The sequence below is a fragment of the Zalophus californianus genome, chromosome 5 (assembly GCF_009762305.2).
Source record: "Zalophus californianus isolate mZalCal1 chromosome 5, mZalCal1.pri.v2, whole genome shotgun sequence".
Classification (NCBI taxonomy): Eukaryota; Metazoa; Chordata; class Mammalia; order Carnivora; family Otariidae; genus Zalophus; species Zalophus californianus.
This window is the reverse complement of record NC_045599.1, coordinates 112035477-112056957: the sequence shown is the minus strand read 5'-3', so window position 1 is coordinate 112056957 and position 21481 is coordinate 112035477. Positions and strand designations below refer to the sequence as shown.

General features: G+C 53.5%; 1 protein-coding gene across 4 annotated transcripts in view; it reads left to right on the top strand.

Moving 5' to 3' along the window:
- Window positions 1-683: 683 nt before the first annotated feature.
- The window catches only part of SYNPO (synaptopodin), a 54194-nt gene continuing 33396 nt past the window's right edge, over window positions 684-21481 (top strand). The window contains exons 1-2 of one of the 4 annotated variants that reach the window (XM_027604935.2): window positions 684-1075; window positions 17389-18030. In XM_027604935.2, the coding sequence (XP_027460736.2) occupies window positions 17634-18030 (397 nt within the window). In that variant the 5' untranslated portion in view covers window positions 684-1075; window positions 17389-17633. Of the gene's footprint in view, window positions 1076-1885; window positions 1901-17388; window positions 18031-21481 lie in introns of those variants that run through there. The other 3 variants (XM_035727585.1, XM_035727584.1, XM_035727590.1) reach the window with 3 other exon arrangements.

Sequence of the window (21481 nt, the reverse complement as noted above, 5' to 3'; positions counted from 1 at the left end):
CTAAGCCTCCATTTTTCCTCAGGGAGAACAGATGGAGGGCACAAGGGACCGGGAGCTGAGCTGTCAGGGAGGGAGTCTCCCTCACCTGAGGCCTCCAGGCCTGTTGGGATCTGCCGACCTGAAGGGGATTTCCTGGGGCCGGCCCAGTTCCCAGCCCTGCTGACGTCTTCCCTGGATGCATGCCCAGAGTTGGGGCGGGGCGGGGGGGTTGCCCAGAGCTTCACTCCAGTGGGAAAGGCAGGCCGGCATGCTCCCAGCCCATACCTTGGCCCTCCTTCTGGGGTCTTGGGGGTCTTCCCACCCCCATCCCGAGGTAGGGAAGTGGGGGATACATTTTATTAAAAGAAGAAGGCACTGCCCCTTGGCTCAAGATCCTGATTTGCTGTGTGACCTCAGGCAAGTCCCTGCCCCTTTCTGGGCCTTGGTGCCCTTTCTCAGAAATGACAAGGCAAAGATTTCTAAGCTTTTTTGGAACTCTGACACTCTGGGGTCTTGCTGGGAGTTGGGGGAGGGGGAGTACTGGGAAGGAGACCTGGGATGGAGGCTTGATTCCAGGGGCTTGCTTCCTTGCTCTGAAATAGAAGGTAGAGGGGATGCAGGGAGGGTGGTGGGAGGAAAGGAGCCCCAAGGCCTCCAGGTGGCTATAAGAGGGGCAAAGCGAGCCCGAGGTTTTGGAAACATATTTATTTTTAAGTGTCCGGTGTCACTGGGGGCTTTCTCTTCGGGTTTTGAAATGCTCCAGAAGTCAGCACTCCATGTGCGTGTTTGCCGAGTGGAATATGGGCTGTATTTATTCATCCTTTAGCCGGAGCCCTTAAAAATATAGACGGCTAATGTCTTCAGTATGTATGAAATATCCCATATGCTCGGAAACAAAAGGGGCTCTGTTATTAAAGTTTCATTTCCACACGCCCCCTCCCCTCCCTCCCGCCCGCCCCCCTGACACCCTGCCCTCCTTCCATCTCGCTCAGCCTGCTCCGAGACAGAGCGAGAGTGAGGAGGCAGGCGGGCAGTTGTGGCCGGAGGCCCGGGCATAGCTGGTGCCTGCACGCGTGGGTGCGGATTCTGGCTCCAGGTGAGGGGAGACCGTGGGAGAGGAGAGCGAGGTCTTCCAGGGGAGAGGGCCCTCTGGGGTCCCCCGGATGTCCAGTGGAGGAGCGGGGGTCAAGGTGGCTTTTCTGGTGGGCGCCTGTGGGGCCGGGGCCCTGGCAGGGCCCGGCTGTCTGGGACGGAAATGCCCGCTCTGCTGCTAACTGAAACCACATGTGTCTCCCAGGCAGCAGGACAGAGACGCCGCCAAGCCTGGGGCTGGGGACTGGGGCAGGCGGGGGGCGGGGGGGGGGCGGGGGGAGGGAAGAGGCAGGCTGGCCCCGCTATGTGCCCAGGGTGGGTGGTGGGGTAGGAACGGTTGGGGTCTTTTGCATCTGTACAAATGAGAGCATGTCAAGAAGTGTGTGCGAATGTCTGAGTTCTATGTGTGTGCATGTTACACAGATGAGTGTGTGTGTGAGCATGTCTGTAGGTCGGTGTGGCCCCGTTCACAGGGCCAGACTGGCCTCCCTCCTTGGCCTGGTAGGAGTCTGCTCCTACCCATCTCCCAGAGCCTGGGAGGGTGCTGGCTGCCTCCTGGAGGGGTCCTTTGGGGTGAGCAGGCACCCCAGCTGAGTTGGTGCTGGTCCTTCTATGCAGGGACACCCCTGTGGCCACCATCCTCCTTCCTTTCTTTTCCTCCAGCCCAGTTCAGCCTTTCTCACACCCGCAAACCTCTGCCTATTTCCCAGAAAGAAAGGCTGAGGCACAGAGCAAGGGGCCGAGAATGGCCTCTTCTCCCACGTCTGTTGTCATCTTTTTCAGAGGGCGCACTTCCAGGAGCATGGCATCTTCACTGTCGCCAAGGAAGGTGAGGAAAGCAAGAGAGGGGACAGCTTTCCCACAGCATCAGGGAGACGGTAGTGGGGGCTGACAGCGCCAGAAGGGGTCAGAGGAAAACAACGGGGACAAGGGCCAGGCCTTGGGGAAGAGGCCAGAGGCTGACCTCAGATGCTGTGACAAACGAGGGCACCTGGGGGACCCAGTGACCTGAGTCCTGGGTCTTCTCTCCCGAAAGAGACTCGCTGGGAGCAGGGCTCTGGGTTCTTGGGGTGGCCCACCCCTTCCTTTCGGTGGATGTTGGACAGGTCTCTTCTCTTTCCTGGGCCTCAGTTTCCCCATCCCTATAATGGCAGGTTTGGGCCAACACAGTATTTCTCCGAGTGTGGAATGTGCTGCCCCTGGCAGCTCAGGACATGGTGCCACGTGGACTACTAATTTTCGTTTTCACAAGGCTTGTGTGTTATTTTCACCTACATGAGGGAAAAATACATAAAAATACATTAGATGAAAGTATAAACTCCTCAAAGGAATGAAGACAGGGGACTGCTAGAAGGTCCCCAGGGTCCTGTCCATTTTGGCAACTTTTGGTTCTTCTCTCATTTTAAATGCCCAGAAGAATATTGGTTTGGGCTGTCTAGGATCCACTGTGATCTGCTTGTAAACCATCCTTTGGCCCCCACAAATTAGCAGTTTTATAATTCTGTCATTAGAGTAAAAAGCCCAGTTGTCACACACACACACACACTCTGTGTGTGTGTGTGTGTGTGTGTGTGTGTGTGTGTGTGTGTTTGAGAAGGGACAAGGGATGAAATGGGCAGAGCTGGGAAAAAGATGAGCCCATCCCAAGGTCGGGGCTGGGTGCCCAAGGTCAAAGGCAGAGAATTTGGGAAAGAGATTGTTCCCTGACTGACATTTTCAAGTGCTTTATCCGGCCTCAGCCTTGCTTTGAATCACTGGGTTGGGTGGTTAAGCGAGGGGCCACCCTGGCTTCAGCCTTCCTGCCATTCAGCCTTGGCTCCCTGGCTACTTGGCTGTGTTTTATGCGCCAACCCAGGACCTCCCCTGGGAGGGGTGCCCTGGGAGGATGCAGGGGGGTGTGGGGAGCCCCTGGGTAGAGTCCTTCGGTCGCTTCTCCAGGCTGGGGTGCTTAGAGCTAGTGTCCTTAAGGATGTGCCCCCACATATGCCCTCCTTACTAAGTGGCTTGCTGATGCTGTTACTGTTACTCATGACAATGACTGTTTATCCATGGATCCTAATTGGTGATTTGTCTCATCACTGACTCTAGGCAAGCGCTACCCTGCCCGGTTACAGGCACAGCTTCTGAGACTGTCCTTTCCTGTCTCATTCTGCAGCAGGCAGAGGGCACCTCACATTGGCTCAAGGATGTGGACAGCATCTTTGGGTGGGGATGGATTCAGGATCCCTTCTTGGGGAGGCAGCAGGTGCAGAGGAAGGAGCCCAGGGCATGTTCCTCTCACTCCCAGGGCCTCGGTGTCCACACCAGCCTCAGGAGGCATTGTTCTCAGCAAGGCTGCAGTCATTCCCTAGCTCTGTCTGAGGATGGAGCAACATCCATCCATCTACTTCTAGGGGGTTCTTGTTCCTCTAGAAGATTGTGAGTTTTAGGGTTGGGCTCCCTGGAGCATGGGTGAGCCACATGGAGTTGTCCACATTCCTTGGGACCAGGTTCCCTTAGGGCCTGGATCAGCTATTTCAAATCCCACAGAAGCAGCTGACCAGGGTCAGAGGTACAGTCCCTGCTTTCAGAACTTATCACTTTCTAGGTGGCCTTCAGTGGCCTTGTGGGTCCTGCGGAACTACCAACAGCTACACCCAAGGCCAAGGGCACACAGACGCCTACTTTATGTTGCACTGGGCAGCTCTCTGGGCATCGTTATAGAGAGATCTGCCTGGCCAGGGAGCGGGAAGTGGCCCTGCTTTAAAGAACAACGCTTCCTAAAGTAACATTGCCCATTTAGAAGACGAAACTATTCATACAAACAGCATCCACATAAACATGTAACACTTGCTGTGCTGAACAGTGGGTTCCGATGGGGGGCAGAGGATTCTAGTTAAACCTAGCCACAGGGACGCCCTGGGCACTCCACCTCCTTAGATTTTGCCTCGATTTCCAGAGACAGGGTGTGTGTGATGGCAAGGCACTTTCCCTGCAGAGTCGCAGCCCGGTCTACCGGTGATGACATCAACTTCAGGCAAAGGGAAAAGGTGGCATTTGCTATGGGGGTAGGAAAAAAGAGAAGGAAGAGAAGCGGTCAGGTGGATCTGCGCTCTGCTCCTGCTGTGGCTGAGAGACCTGGCGGGGTCCTGCTCCTCTCTCCGCTCTGCTTTCCTGATCTGTAAAATGGGTTGTCACGAAGCCCCCTGAGATGACGATGCAGACGCCCCTGCACACACTGTGCCTGGCGCCCGTATCGGGCCGGTCAGTGACTCTGCTGACGTCAGAGGACCAGGTTGCCACCCCCTCATGAAGGGGAGAACAGGACCACGAGTGGTTGCCTGGGGAGGAGGGGAGAGCACCCACTCTTTCCGAGGCTCGGGCTCCAGGCCCAGCCCTGTCCACACCGGCTCTGTAACTTCGAGCAGCCCACGGACCTCTCTGAGTCTCCATTTCCTCATCTGTAGAATTGGGGCCGGGGCAGCACCCGCCTCGGAAGGCGTCTGTGGGGGTTAAGTGAGCCAACCCAGCAGTGACCACCGCCCCGGCTGAACGGGGACCTGGAGGCCTGGGGCTGGGGCCTGGCTGGCCTCAGCGGCCCTCGCCCCTCAGAATGCTCCCAAATAGTCCCTCTAGTCCCTGGGCAGGGCCCCAGCCTTTATGGGTGGCAGGAAGCTCAGGGAGGCCCCAGGATGGCTGCTCCCCGGGGACTGGCCCCAGATGGAGCCACAGACACTAACTCCTGGGGGAACGCTGGGCCCCGTCCTGGGCAGGGGGCGGGCATGACAGGGCTCATCCTAGCGTCGTCCGCAGGCTCACGGGCTGCCTTCCTCCGGGAGGGAACGGGAAGCCCGAGAACCCCTTCAGAGAGGGAAGGGGCCTGTGTGGGGTTGTAGCGGTGAAGCAGCGGCCAGGAAAGCTTGGGGGGGGTGCGGGGAGGGCCCTGTGCCTACCCTGCCAGGGCCTCCCTCCAGCTCCACTCCCAGGGAGCAGGAACCAGTTACAGGGGAACCGGAAAGGAGAGAAAGCAAGCAAACAGAGAGAAAAGCCTGGAGCCTGGAGCACCGGGGTTGTTTGGTCTGGCGGAGCCGCCTCCTGGGCCACTCCCAGCAGCATTGCACATGGACTCTGCAGCCGCCCCTCACACGCACACACACGCACACATGCGCGCACACACATGCAGAGACAGACATGCATGCACAGCTAACACAGGCATGCAGACCCGCAGATGCACAGACACACACACGCACGCGCGCATACAGTCACACACAGACACGCACACGCGCATGCAGTCACACACAGACGCACATGCGCATAGAGTCACACACAGATGCGCGCGCATACAGTCACACAGAGACGCGCGCGCAGTCACACACAGACGTGCACACGCATACAGTCACACACAGACGCACGCGCGCATACAGTCACACACAGACGCGCACGTGCATACAGTCACACACAGACGCACGCGCGCAGTCACACAGACACGCGCACGCGCATGCAGTCCCACACAGACGCGCGCGCGCATGCAGTCCCACACAGACACGCGCGCGCAATCACACACAGACACGCGCGCGCATACAGTCACACACAGACGCGCACGCATACAGTCACACACAAACACAAGCGCGCACGCGCAGTCACACACAGACGCACGCGCGCGCATACAGCCACACACAGACGCGCACACGCTTACAGTCACACACAGACACGCACACATGCACGCACGTGGTGCGGCAGCTCTGAGCTGGAGGGCAGGTGCTGAGATGGAGGGTTTCTGGAATCCCTCGCTCAGCCCTTCACTGCAACCACAATAACACATACTGTGTACTTACCGGTGAGCTTCAAGCCCTTTACTTATATGAACCAGTTTCAGTCCTCACAGCAGCCCAGTGAGGTGGGCACTGTAATTAGCCCTGGTTTGTATATGGGAAAACAGACTCAGAGAGGCAAAGTAACTCAGCCAACGTCACGCAGTTTATCCAGTGACCCCCCCCTCCCCAACCGAGGCAGGCCCCCAGAGCACGGGGCCCATTGACTGAGCACTGGCCCCCCTCCACTGTCTCTGGGGACGCTAGGCTGCGGCTCTGGTTCAGCACTTGGGCCCCCACTGCCCATGCCATGTGAAGCAGCAAGCTGAGGTTGCCGCTTTCTCAGGCCCAGGGAAGGGAAGTGCCCTGCCCTTGGTCACAGAGAGTGGAAGGAGCGGGGCTGGATGTCTTTGTGTGTGCTGAGCCAAGGCTTCAGGGGAGAGGAGAAGTGGGGGGTCAGGGAGGGACAGACTACCACATCGGCAGGGTCAGACTTTGCACCTCCAGCCTCCTCCTTTGGCATCTTCTGCCGCAGCCCCCTTTCCCCCACCTGCGCTGACCCCTGAGACTGTAGCTCTACCCACTAAACCTGTGTGTCCGGTGCCCCACGTCTCAGGCTTGTTCAGCCAGTCAGCCATTGCTTGGATAAGCGTGTTCTGAGTTTCCTTAATAACAGCTTTGGATAACTGTTGACAAAACATGTTTCCCTTCCATTATTTTATTTTATCCTGTATGTGCATGTATGTGCTGGCAGGAGGGGGGCTTGTTGGTGATGATTATTATTTTCTTTTAACTTGACTCAAGCACTCACGGAGAATCCTTCCCATAGAGGGTCCAACTAACTAAAACAGATCAGAATCCTCCATCGGACTCACAATGCCAACAGCGCAGGTCCAGGGTGTGGGGGATGTGGCATGATAGTAGCAGTTATAAAGTGAGGTCTTTGTGTTCCATGGGGACAATACGACCTAGCAGAGATAACGGCTGTTGAAAGAAAGGGAAAAAAAGGCTCATGGATGCTTGACTGCACTGATAATGATAGAATGTCCGAAGTGAAGGTGGTGATGGTCTTGCCATCGTCTGTACTGGTTTGGTTTTCCTGGGAATATTGGGGTCAGTTCCCTTCTGAGAATCTGACAGCCTGAGCTGACAGTAGAGGGGGGGTGGATGGGCTGGGAAGAGGTCAGAGAATTCTTTCCTGGATGGAATGGTTAAAGGGAGGAAGGAATAGAAAAGAGGGCTGAAGTTGTTCTGTCCCGCTCAGATGATGGGATTACGATCAGTGGGGTGGTGTGGAGGGAGCTACCAGAAGAGAGATTTCATCTCTATAGAAAAGGGGCACTTAAGATGGAATGAAGGAACTTCCCCTGGGGAAAGTGAGGCCCCCAACCCCGGAGGTGAACGAGCCGAGGCTGGGGACCCTTAGGGAAAGGGAATTCAAGAATCAGATGGGGGCTTTAGCTCCCTTCCAGGCCCAATATTCGGCCACTGTGCACCAGTGTCTCCCCTCTTTGGCTCCTCCCACAGGGGGTGCTGAAGATGAGGGGTCCCGGAGGGGCTGGGTATGTTCTCTCATACCGGAATGATGACCAACACTTCCTGAGCTCATCTGTGTGCCCGGCATGGTGCCAAATGCTTCTCCCACAACAAGTCCTAGAAGGTGGTTCTGTCATTGGCCCCATTTTACAGATGGAGGAATTGAGGCTTGGAGCGGTTAGGTAGCTGCTCATGGCCCTTGTCGCCTCCCACCTAGTATTATAAATATCCAAGCTGCTGCCTCAGGCCCTCTGCCCACACTTGGACTGCTTGTAGGCAGGAACAACGTCTGCTTTACCTTCGTTTTTCCCCCAGAGTGTCCTGTGGGACTCTGGCCCGCGGGGCACCTATGAGTGTTTATTATAATCAGTTGGGTTGAGTGAAAATTTGGGAAAGGAAAGGATATAGTGGAGAAGGGGATTAATGGAGAACACTAAACAAGGTTCAGACAGCAGCACAAAGCAGTGCCGGGAGCCACCTTCAAAGACCATTTCATCCAGTGCCTCCCCCCTGCCCCCAACATTCAATTTTCTGACCACCTCTAGAGCAGCCTGCCAAGGAGTTTCCCAGCCTCTGCTTGGTCACCGCCAGTGACAGGGAGCTCGGCACCTAATGAGGCATGAGATAATCCAAGGAAATCACCTAGCCAAGTGCCAGATGGTCCCCTGATTGCTGATTTTTAAGGGTTCTTTGTCCGTGCCAGGATGCTAAATCCACACCAAAGTCACAAGAGGTAATTATGATTATTATCCTAATTTGACAGATAAGGAAACTGAGGCACTGTTATATAACTTGTCCAAGGTCTCCCAGCTGGTAAGTGCAGAGTACAGAATAGGATCCAAAGCCCAGGACTGTGGCACTAGAGAGTAGGTCTTCCTGACCTCCATGCAAGCACTGTTTGTTGAAATAATGCAAGTACATATGTAATTTTAAATTTTCTAGCAGCCATGCTACACAAGTAAAAATCAACAGGTGGGAAAAAAAAGAACTCAGGGAATTTATTTTAATAATACATTTATTGAAGTTCACAATAGCATCATTTTATCATGTAATAAATCCTTAAAAAGTTATCAATGTTAGGCATTTTACATTCTTCCTTGGGTACAAAATCTTCGAAATCTGGTAGTATCCTTCATTGACAGTACATCTCAATCTGAACTCACCACATCTCAAGGGCTTGGTAGTGCAGGGCACTAGTGACCACTGGATTGGAGAGTGTAGCTCTATACTAGACTGTCAAGGTGCTTATGTGGTATATCCTAGTGCGCAGGAAGAATCCAATACATACTGGCCTCTATTATGCTTATTTTTACTACTGATTTTCAATGGTGGTGGTCCAGGGCAAAGCTGGGCTAAGGCCCCAAGCCCTTGGCATAAGCACTGATATCTCTATTCTTAATCTGAGTCTTCCAAGTCAGCAGCTTGCTGTCTCCCAGGCTAAGCCAAGCTTCGTGGATCCTTGGCCTGTGGGTTGAGAAGAGCCAGCCTGATTCTCTCTAGGAGGGGAGGGAGAGGCCTGGCTGAGGCTTGTTCATCTCCCAGCTGGCCAGTGGAGTACCAAATGAAGTGAGGCCTCCTTAGGGTGTATAAGCTTGTGCCCATCTGCTCTGGAGCGTGTGGGGTGTCCAAGAGCACATCTGGAAGGGAGAGGGCAAAGACCCTCCTTCCGTGGTCCCTCAAGGCAGCAACTCCTGCACACTTTAGGCAGACTGGGCCTTTAAATAGACCAAACAAACAAACAAAATCCCCCACCACTGCCCCCTTCTCTCTCCTGGTTCCTGGACAGGAACAGCAGCCAAGTGCTTGCCAAGAGGCAGGCAATGTGAGCCAGTGGTTCCTAAACCTGTCTGCATGTTGGAATCACCTGGGAAATTTCCAAATACACTGGTGCCCGGGTCATACCTCCCTAGGCTGTAACTGAATTGGCCTGGGGGATGGCCGGGGCTTTGGTGTGTGTAAAAAGTCCTCCGGGGATTCTAACATGCAGACAGGTTTGGAAACCCACTGTGCTAACCCTTAGGAGTACAAGCTCATTTAGCCTTACAGTAGCTATGCTGTAGATGTGGTATGGTTCCCCACTTTACAGATGGAAAAATGGGGGCTCACAGAGGTCAGATAGAGAACTGGCCCGAGGCCAGCCAGCCAGGAAACAGGTGGAGTAGGGATTCACTAGCCATGGTCATAAGCAGTGGTGTGCTGATAAATGTTAACAACTGGCTCTCCGGTGGGGCGGGGGGGCGGGGGGGGGGGAAGCTGCCTGATTTGTAGCATCTGCCCATCTCTATGACGTAACAACTCCCACCATGGCCAATTTTGAGCTATCAGAGTTATGTCATCAAGTGCAGACTTGGGAAGACACTCACAGGGTCGGCTGTTGGGTCAGTTCGGCAGGCTTCAGCTCAGGGCTGGGCCACGCTGCTATGTGGGGGAGTCCTACTGAGGGGGAGGTAGATATGGTTCGTCACTTCCTGAGTTTTTCATCATAGAACTCTTTCTCAACTGAAATTTTTGAGAACCCCAATATATCGCACAGATAAAAAGCAGTATGTGATTAGCAGAAGCTTATTTTATGAACTTAAATCATAATATCACGCGTTTGTTCAACTGGAGAGAGCCGCAGGGCGGGGTGAGGGGTACTTATGAGCAAGGACAGTAGGTGGCGCGAGGAGCAGCCTCTATTCAGAGCCAGGAGCCTTGTGCTCCAAGCCCACCTCAGACCCTCACTGCCCATATGGCCTTGGGCAAGTCCCTGCCCCTGGCGCCTCCATTTTCTCTTGTGTTTCCAGGAGACTGGACTGCATGCAGGACTGCTGGGGTGTGGTTTTTCAGGCCGGCCTTGACCCTCCGGCATCCCCCACCTGACCCCAGACAGCCTTGGCCCTATATTTATAGCCATGACTTCAGTCTCTCCGGTTCTGCCGAAGCTGGTTCCCTGGCCCACGTATTTATAAACCCAGCAGGGCAGAAATAGACGTGACGTGCATGGGACTTGGCTGATTTTGTGAGCGGGCTGGATTTGGCGAGTCCATTTGGAACAGGCTCGAGTCCTCCAGCATCCTGGGTGCTGGGATTCATGGGCAATCCACAGCAGGAGAGCCACTTGGAGCCCCCAAGCTCAGCCTTGCAATTGTGTGGTTCGGAGGCACCGAGGCCGCGGAGTAGAGGGATGTGGCCCAGGTCACAGAGGGCGTGGCAGAGCCAAGGCCAGACCCTCAGGGAGCCCCCAAGTGGCCAGGTCAGGTCCCAGGCACCCTCAAAGTCCTGGCTAGTTGTTTTCCTGCTCTGGAACCACGGGCAGACTCATCCTCCTGGCCTCCATTACCCCCATCTGTTAAATGGGGATAGTAGTATGAATTCGGTGCCCAATACATAGTCTATATGCAATAAATGGTATGATTATATCCCCAGTCACCCCTGAAGAGAAATAATAATGATCTCAATAAGCTGCATCTTATCAAGTACTTATACATGTTACCTGATTTAATCTTCACAACTCTATGACATCAGTATTGTTATCAAGTTCATGTTTTACATCGAGGGGACACTCTCAATTTAATGAACTTGGAAAAGAATGTTTTCAAAGAGATAATGTTAATATGCAAAATCATATTTTTATATCCAGGATTATAAAAATATTCAATCCTAAACGGTAGATTTGTTTGTAGTGGAAGATGAAATGAACAATTGCATAATCAGAATATTAGCATAAGAAATAAATCTCTCAGAGGTTTGCGGGGCTTATGTTCCCAAGTTTGCCACCTAATGTTGATTTTATGTATTTATAATTGCATATGAGAATTTAACATAATTGTGAACTTGAAATACATATGCCATAAAAATACAGAATGGCATCTGTCAAGGTTTTTCATATTAATATCACTGTTTTCTCTGTCCTCCTAATACACAGCAGTCCCTGCTTCCCTTTCCTGCTTAATTATTTTTCCATTGTACTTACCACCATCTGACATGCTTTCTTATTTATTTATTAACCATCCACCCCAACTAACATGTGAGCTTCACGTGGGCAGGGCCTTTTTCTTTTTTGTTCACTGTGTACCACCAGTGCTTAAAATAGCCGATGGCACATAGCGGGCATTCAGCAGTGAGTACGTGTCGAATGAATGAAGGAACAAATGAATGAGTCGCCATTCTACCAAGAAGGCAACTGAAATCCGTTGAGCTGATGTGACTGGTTCGGTTACCCAGCTATTGTGAGGCTGAACTGAGGTCCGGCTGACACTCATCTCTCCTGAGACCACCCAGCATGCCCAGCTTGGGGGGCTCTTCCCAGCCCTTCACCCCTCACCAAGGGATGGTTTCCTGACGCCTCCAGAACTCCCCCCAGCTTCACATGATGCCCCCCTGACACTGGCTCCTTCCTCCCCAGGGGGTGGATGGGAACGGAGGAGGTGAGAGAAGTAGGGAGGAAGGAGGAGAGGTCAGAGCAGGCTGGGCAGCCAGGGCAGAGATGGCTGGAGGCTGAGGCAGGAAGGAAGGAGGGCAGGATTGGTCAGTCTGTGCTGCAGCACTGGAGGGATGGGTCAGTAATGTGTGGTCACGCTTGCATATCCTAGAACTGACTTCACTCACGGGAAAATGCCGGGACAGGGCAAGTCCAGGGAGGAACCAGGGATAGTTTCCATCTTGGCAGCTTCTACCCCCACCAACCATTTTGCCCAAGGCCTTTTTCAGCTGGAGAAACGGAGGCCCACTGTAAGAAAGTGACTCTTCTGAGAACATATAGCAAGATAATCGTGAACTCCATTTTTGCCCCTAGGCTATGTATACAGTTAATGCCTCGGTCACCCTGCACTCATTACTGTACCTGATAAATATTTATTGAGTAACTACTATGTGCCAGGCAATGTACCAGGTGTTGGAGATAATCTCCTCCCTCTTTCCCTTCCAACCTTCCCTCCTCCCATCCTTCCTACTCATTCATTCATTCATTCATTCAGTAACTAGTTACACTATTAGGCAGTGCAGCCTTATGGATGAGTGCTATTTGGAGCTAGACCGTCAGGATATAAACTCAGCCACTTACTTTAAGCTGTGTGAGCTTGGCGAGTCACACAAGCCCGACCTCCCTATCTGTAGAGTGGGATAATAATAGCACCTTCCTTAGAGGGTTGTGATGAGGATCAAATGAGTTACTGCACACTAAGTGTCTGGAACAGCACCTGACATAGTAAACACTTCATAAACATCAGCTATTATCATTGTTATTGTTATTACGTGCCTGGCTCTGTGCCAGGTGTTGAGGAAATTCCTCCAAAATGTTCCTCTGGCAGGGATCCCTGCAAGCCAGCCCTCGTTTCAGCCTCCCACCTTCTCCTCCCAGCCCCACCCCCAAGAATTGGGCCTTGCAGTGGCTCCCCTTGTCCTATCGGGCTGCCCTCTGCATCTCTTCTCAAGCCAGGAGGAGAGAGAATCTAGGAAACCACAGCCTGTCGCGATTTTGTCTTTCAGCCTTACCTCCCTCTGCCCTGCCACAAGTGTAACCTCAGCCTATCCAGGCCATCATGTTTCTCCAGATTCATCCCCAAATGGTCCCGCCTTCTTGCCTTCACTGGGCCTTAATGGACAGAGTACCTTCCATCCATCAGAATGCCAAGCACTTCCGGTCAAGGTCCTTCAAATCCAACTGAAGCGTCATCATCCCCAGGAAGCCCTCCTTCCTTCCCCTTAGCCAAGAATCATGAGATCTGCCTTTGAATCTGCATTTCCCTTTGTTTGCAACTGTTTTTTTTTTTTAATTCTGTGAGCAATGGGGAGCCATGAGGGTCCTTGAGCAAGTGAGCAACACATTCAAAGCTGCACTTCAGAAGAATGGACTAGACCCTGTAGAGGGTGGAGACAGGAAGGGACTGCAGGTGGGGAGGCTAGGTACGGAGACTTCTGGGGCAAAAGGGCCTTCAGAGGAATGAGAGTCTAGTCTTTCTGGGCTGCTTCCCCCCTCTCTGCCTACTTCCATCTCCCCACTGTAGAATCAGATCCTGTGATTTTTCCCCAACATGACTCACTAAGTCAGTGGGAGAGTCAAAACTGGCACCCCTTGCCCTGACCCCTGCAATGCACCTTCTTAAGCCTGACCCTCACCACCCCTCACTCCCTCTACCTTCCCCTGCAGCCACAGAGCAGGCTGTGGGAACTGGGGATGGGGAATCCGGGGAGGCCAGACTGTGCTGCATACTCATCTGGCTATACATTCATCCCCAGAGCCCAGCAGCTGAGCCGCATACAGTAATGCTCCCTCATTCCCTTCAGAGTGAAGGAATGAGTCTCTGTTTTTCAATGAATCCCTACATCAACCCTTTAAAGTACGTCCTATTTTAACCCATTTTGTAGCTGGGGAAGCTGAAGCTCAGGAATATGAAGAGACTTGCCCAGTGTCAGGCAGCCACTAAATGGTAGGGTCAGAATTTGAACCCAGATCTGATTCCAAAGCCAGTGTCTCTCCCACCACATAGCAAACAGCAGGAGGAACATGAGGCTCCCAAGGCCATGTTCCCTGGGCCCACCCTCGGGAGATCTGGGCAAGCCCTCTGACTGTATGGACAGGGAGTATAGAGCATCTGACTCTCAGCTCAGCTGGGTACCCTGTTTGGACTGGGGGAGGTCAGGAGAGGGAGGAGGGAAAGCTGACCCCACAGGGTGGAGCAGGGCTTAGCGGGAGGCAGGTGCCTAGGCGCCTGGGTCCTAGTGCCAAGCTTGCATCTGACCTGCTGGATAACCTGGGCGAGTCCTCCCTGGCTCTGGGCTCAGAGTTGCCTTCTCTGAGAAAAGAACAACAGGTTTGTGCCTTTTGTGTCAGCCCTGCCTGCCAAGGCTCTGTACCCCTGGAGACTGCGGCCTGATGGAGGATGTGGATCTGGGGGAGCCAGAATTAGAGGACCCCCTCCTATTTCTGCTGAGGTTGGAGCAGGCTCTCTCCTGCCCACCTTGGAGATGTGCCCACACAGGCAGGCCCCCTGTGGGGGTTCCCGGAGTTAGTCTGCAGCCACTGAGAGCAGAGGGTAAGAGCCCAGAGCCCAGCAGCTGGACTCAAGTCCTGCTCTACCACTCAGCACTGGTGTGCCTTTGGATTTGGAATTTATCTCTGCTTGCCTCAGTTTCCTTATCTGTAGGCGGCACCCACACACCTGCCGCCCGGGAGTGTTCGGTAAAAGGCTTGGCCGTGCACTAGAGGATGCTCAGTAAGGGGAAGCTGCCATTCCTGCTGTGGGTCCTGACCACCCTGCCCCTGCCCTGGGCTCCTGAGCTCAGTGGGTGTTCCAGCGCTCAGGCTGCAAGGGGCCTGCCCAGGCCCCCCAGCTGTGTTGGGAGTCCTCCCTCCTCGGGAGGGAGACTTGCATTGGAGTGCTCCTGCCAACCCCTCCCTCCTGGCTTGGCAACATAAAGACAAAGCCAGCCAAAAATATTTGTGTGGGTGGCGGAAAGTTAACTCTTCCGCCTCTCTCTTCTTTCCTGGAAACCGTGGCCACCGTCAAATACAGCAAAACGGAAGCAGAGATAGAGCAAGGTGAGGCCCCTGTGGGGCGTCAGAGGGAGCCCTGCCCCCCACGCCCACTCCTGCCTGTTGCCATCTGGCTCTGTAATGGTGTGGGTGGGTGGTGGGGAGCGGGGCTCCAAGGGCTTAGAATCATGGCATCCTGCAATGCCAGGGTTGGATGGACCGTCTGGCATCATCCGGCTCAACCCCGGCCATTGTGCATCGAGGCAAACGGACTCAGGGATACAGAAGGCACCTGCCCCAAGGTCCCATGGCCAGTTAGGTCTTTTCAGAATTCTACTGGCTCTTCATGAGATTCAGTGTCACTCTGTGACACTCTAAGTGTGGAAACCTGGCAGCAGCTGCAGAGTGAGAAAAGGCACAGAGAGGAGAGAGGTGCTAGAGTTATCCCTTCCATGTCTCTGTGTCCACCCTCATGGTCAAGGTGTCAAAGCTGGGTTCAGATGGAGCCCTGCCGCTTACTAGCTGTGTGACTTAGGCACAAGCCACTTCGCTTGTCTGAGCCTCAGTTTCCTCACTTCGGAAATGGGATAACAGCAGTACCTCTCTTGAAGTGTTGTCGTGATGATTTATTTCAACAACCTCAGTGAATAACCCAGTGTGGAACAGGTGTTCAGTTCTTCTCTGGGCAGAAGGTTGGCTTCTTTGTGCTCATTTCACTGCCACCGAGTTTGCCGTAACAGGTGCCTGTTACCCTTCTGATTCTGACGCTTGTTTGCCTTTCCCTGGTTGGCGCTGATTTGCCCGAGGGCCTGGTAATGCACTTATCTTTCCCCTTGCCTACCACAGTCTCCTGGCACAGCTCTCCAGAGGCCGAGGCCTTGGCTCAGCCTGCTGGGGTAGGGCGTGGGGGGGCCTGACCCCACCTGGAGGGCAGAGGAGTGACCTCCAGGTCAAGTACCACAGCAGGCGAGGTCAGTGTAAGCCCTGAGGTCACTAGTGTCCCCAGACTTTCATCACATCTCAGGATTCTCAGTATTCATGGCCAGCCAGTATGTGTGTGTGTGGGGGGGGGTGGTTCTTCTCTCCGCATTTCCCAATAGGATGAGATTCAGAGAGTGCATACTTGCCAGAGTTATATAGCTAAGCGGTGGTGGAATCTGTTAACCAAGATCTATAAATCCCAGGGTCCCCTCCCAGTGTACACAGCCACCGGCCCTGTTTTAAGCTCTAGCTGCCCATCCTGGGGCATCTTGTCTACCTCCGCCCTGTGCCTCCACAAATAATTCTCAAGGCTTTGTCTCCAGCCTGGAGCTCTCCCCTGCTCTCCAGGCCCCTACGTGGAGCTGACCACACTCATCTCCCTTGGAAGCCAAATCCAACTCATCTCCCTGCTCCTCTGGACACCTGCTCCTTCCCATGTACTCCTGATCTCTATTAACAAAATCACCCTGTCACCAGAGAGACAAACCTGCCGCCTAGACTCCTCCCTCTTCCTCCACACCCACTCTCCATCTGCCTCCCAGCCCAGCCAGATCTCCCACCCAAGTTCCTCTCCCACGCATCCCCTCCCCGCATCCCGCATACCCTATGAGAAGCCTCCTCGTCCCCTCTCTCCGAAATCATCATCTTTGTTAACATTTATAAATAATCGTACTGTTATTATTGTGGTTCTTGTTCTCATTCACAGCTCCCCCCACCGGATTTTAAGGCTTCATGAAGCTAGAGTACCGCATCTTCCATATCCCCATTGTATTCCCACTAGCTTGTATGGTGTCTGCCATCAACAAAAGCTCAAGACATTTTTGTGTAATAAAAGAATAGCCAACATGTATTAAATTACATCTCAGAAACCATACTGAGTCCTCGGCATGCATTTTCTCACTTAATTCTCCACACAACACTACATTGGAAATATTAGAGTTCCTATTTTAAAGATGGGCAAGCTGAGGTTCAGAGAGGCCATGTGACGTGCTGCCAGCTCCACAGGTGGCAGGGCTCGAGGTCTAGCTCAAAGCCCGGGCACAAAAGCACACTGCTGCCGCCGTCCCCCTTGGTGCACAGCCTCCTCGGGGGTCCCTGGCCCCAGCCTTGCGTCCTCCGCCCCATCGTTCCTGTGATTCCTGTGGTGTATGTACCTTTGCAGGCATGTGAGGGAATTCTTTCTAGGCAGTTAAGTATTTTTAAATAACTAGATATTTATTTAATGTGTATTAGGGGGGAAATTACTTAGCACAACATACTTGTGGTTTTCCTGCAATTATTGCTTAAGATAAATCTGAAGTAATAGAAGTAAGTTATTTAAAGTTGATTTATGGAAAAATATTAAGCAAATAAGGTGTCAGGTGGCATAAAGATATAGTGAAAATTTGGGATGTTGAATGACTGAAGTTTGGGACTTTTCCATGGGTGTGTGAGACCTGTACCCCAAGCCCCAGCCAGTTCTCAGGGCCCCCTCAAGGTGGGCAGGTCTCAGACATTCAGCCCAGAACACCCAGCAGACTGTCTCATGTTGCTCTTTTTTTTCTCCCTGGGCAGGTAGATCATCTTGAAGGAGGGCCTCACAGACCAGACACAGGTTGAGAGGAAGGTTTGGGGCCCTACCACCCCACCCAGCCCAGGAGGGCCCCACGGTTGGACCTTGCCCCAGCTCTGGGACTTGGCTGAGGAAGACAAAGCTGCAGAGAGCCAGAGAGGAGTCCCCAAGAGGAGCAAAGACCGGTGTTCACACAGGTGGCTGGCCTGGCCCCAGCTTCTCCGCCTCACTAAGGAGAGGCAGCATCATGCTGGGTCCCCACCTCCCACCTCCACCCCGTGGACTCAGCAAAGACAGGCCTACGCCTTGCACCTTCCGGATCCCTGATGGGAGCTACAGGTGTCTGGCCTTGGAGGCTGAGGAGAGCAGCAGCGAGGAGGGCCTGCAGGGAGAGGCAGGGCTCGTGAACTTGGAGGAGGACAGGAATGGGGACAACTCAGCTTGCAGAGCCACCCAAGGGGCACCAGAGCTGCCCAATGCCCTGGCCATCCAGCCACCCAGCTGCTCCAGGGAAGCACGAGGGGGGCCCCAGCATGATAACAGTGCCAGCCAGGACTGGGACGACGTGGTGAAGGCTCAGCAGGTGATGACAGCCCGCTCCAGCTCCAGCCCCAGCCCTGGGCCCAGGGTTGCCCAGAAACCAGGTAAGCTCACACCCCTTTCCTCCTGGACTGCCAGAGCCCACCCGGGACCCCACAGGTCTCCTGACCATACTTTCCCATGATACATAACAGTGCCTCACAGTCCCATGGCCACGCCCCAATTAACAGCTGTGGGGAGAGAGGCAGGGGGCTGGGAGTTTCGTACAGATCCAGCTGTGCAGCATCTATGCCCACTCTTTTCTCTGCCAAAGAGGGCACGTGACAAGTCCGCGAGAGAAAGCCCTGTGATCATGCTCGGCTAAACAGAAGTCCATCTCTCTCTCTTGTCTGCCCTTAATCATTTGTGGCAACAAATGGCCTTGGATTCCAGGCAATGACGGGGCAGTACTGCCTCACTGAACGTATTGTACACCGGCTGCTCGAGGGTGCTGGAGACACAGCACTGGGCAAAGCAGATGAGCTTGCTGCCCTCGTGGAGTTCTTGAGGTACAACCTAAAGCCTCGGATCCAATCTGACCTCCTGATTTTGCAGGTGGAAAAACTGAGGCCCAGAGTGAGCAAGAGACTGCTCCAGGTCTCTCGGCCTGTTGGTGGCTGAGCTGGGCCACATTCCTCCCCCAGGCCCCCGTTTCCCATCTATTAGAGACGACAGAGGCAGGATCTATGTCACCTGGGCTGCAGCGAGGACCCAAGGACAGTGTATAAGGAAGAGTTCAGGGTGCACTACCTGGAAGGAAGGAAGGAAGGAAAGAAGGAAGGTAGGAAGGAAGGAAGGAAGGAAGGAAGGAAGGAAGGAAGGAAGGAAGGAAGGAAGGAAGGAAGGAAGGAGGAAGGAAGGAAGGAAGGAAGGAAGGAAGGAAGGAAGGAAGGAAGGAAGGAAGGAGGAAGGAAGGAAGGAAGGAAGGAAGGGAGGGAGTTAGGGAGGGGGACAGAAAGAAGGAAGGGAGGGAGGAAGGAAAGGAGGGAGGGAGGGAGATCATTTCCCCACAGGCTCAGGAGACAGCAGAGCAGGGCAGGACAGGGAAACCCACACTGGATCACCTACCTTCATTGCCTGGGCCCATGGAAACACACAAGTGGGTCCAGATGGGGAGGACGTGAGCCCAGCCATGCTTACTGAGGCAGGAGCTGCCACCAGCAGATGCTGGGGGCACAGGGCATGTGGGGGACACAGGCCTGGGAGGGCTAATGTGTCAGGAAACTGGAGGAACACCTCGTTTCTCTGCAGGCAAGGCCGCTGCCCTGGCTGACATCCCACCGGCCGTCCCGCCCACTCTCCTTTCTGAAATAATTCTCGCCAGGCTCTGACCAACCCCCATGGCCAGCATCGCCCCCCCCCCCCCGCCCCACTCCCCCACGCTTGGGTCACCAGGGAGCTGGGCAGGATCTCCAGCAGATGCCTTCAATGCATCAAGGGCAAGAAGAAGGAGGACCCAGGAGGGCCCAGCAGCCTTGAACTTGGAGATGGGCCCTCATACCAGAGTCAGCCCAAACTCAGGTCGCCAAGAGCCTGCAAGCCCCAGGACCTGCTCCCTTCCCTCTCATAGACCCTGGCTGAGGGTCAGGAGCCATGGTGCTGGCTCTGGACCTGATACCAACCGGCCAAACCCCAGCAAACTGCTTTCCCTTGGTGAGTTTCAGTTTCCTCATTCATGAAAATGAAATTAAAATAGGAGCCCTCTCTACCTCACAGAGCTATTGTGAGGTTGCAGTGATCTTAGATTGGGTTAGTGTTTTGGAAATTTTAGAGTGATCACGTGATGGGCATTAATAATAATTAAAATGATCATCACCAACTCAATAGTATGAAAGCCATTATTTGTTAAGTAAGCCCTTATGTGCCAAGCCCACTGTGCTAAGAGCTTTACCTATATCATTTCACTTAACCTCATAACAATCTCCATGAGGGACATACGACGATTATCTCCGTTACACAGATGAGAAGATTGAGGCTCAAAGAACATAGGTGACTTGTCTAAGACTCCTGACTAGTAAGCCACTATGCCATGATTCAACCATGGTTTTTGGAATACGGGACTTTGTTCTTGGCCACCACCATATTCTGGAGTTACAAGGGGACAGTGTCGTCTGTGACCTCCTGAGGTGGAAGAAACCATGAGTGAAGGCAGGAAAGGGGCCACCTTCAATGAATTCTGTTGGCTCCTCACACAGAGCTAGGTCATTTTGTAGTATCCCATTCTCGTCCATCTCACTCTATGGCCTTCCAAGGCAGGTATTAATCTCCCCATTTTATAGGTGACACAGCTGAGGCTCAGACACCTAAGTCCCTTGCCCAAAGTCACATAGTCAGTGTGGGAGCTGAGACTACGGTCACGCTTTTCTTCCTCACAGTCTGGTTCATTGATTCCTTTAATGTCCAGCCAAATGGCCTCCAGTTCTGTCCTGAACATTTCTAAGGATGGAGGGGGCAGGAGCGACCTTAGGACGAATGTCTCAGGGAAGTCTTCTTAGAGGTGGAGGCAGGAAGGAAGCTGGGTCTTGCAGGAGAGTTGAAATCCGGGTGGTCTTGGGTCAGAGCCCACTCTGGCCTTTCTGCTCCCTCGGGAAAGGGAGCAGCCAGAGTCCCTTCTCTCTGCCTGGAGATCCGGAGGGAAGAGGCCGGTGGAGCTGCCAGGTTATTAGTGGATTAGGGCTTCCTTTTAAAGTTTTCCTCCCTGTACCGCCAAAGGATTATAAGCATCTTCAGACAATTACACCCGTCCTTCCGCAATTATACCTGCCTCTCTTGAGTGCCCCCTGGCAGTTTTAAGGATGGGTCATGGCATCTTCTGCCTTGGGCACCCACCATCTGAGTACCAGCTGAGCAGGGCAGAGTGTCGTCCTCGGCAGGCTGGAGGGGCAAAGGGTGCAGAGAGATGAGGTAGGCAGCGGCCCGCAGCTCAAGTTTCCTGCCATCAGGAGAGAATATACATGGGCAGGAAAGTGTCGGGTAGGGCTCATGATTGGACCTCCACCAGCAACAGTTGGTCCACAGCTCACCAAGAGAGCCCGGAGCTACTGCCACTGTCCTTACCACGAAGTCTCCTCAGCTGCTCATAACCGGCAGGGCTGGTGAGATTATTGTGGAGATAATCTTGTGGAGACTCTGAAGCTCAGAGATGGCAAGCAGCCTATCCAAGGTCACACAGTCCGTTGGTACAAAGCTAGAGCTGGAACCCAGGGCTTTTGCCCCCCCGGTACACCTGCCACACACGGTCCTAATTGTTTTGTATGGGTTACTTCATTTCATCCTCTGAACAACCCTATGAAGTTCATACTTTCCTTATCTCTGCTTCACAGATGAGGAAACTAAGGCACAATGAGTTTAAGTGACTTGTCACGGTCTAAGGCCTGTGGGTGGAGGAGCAGAGATTTGAACCCCAGGAGGTCTGGGCTCATGCTTTCAACTACCTTCTGTGCTGCCTTGTCACCATGGAAACGAGGCAGCAGGCTGTGTTCTTCCACCCACCTAGGGCTGGAAAAAGGTTGTTCA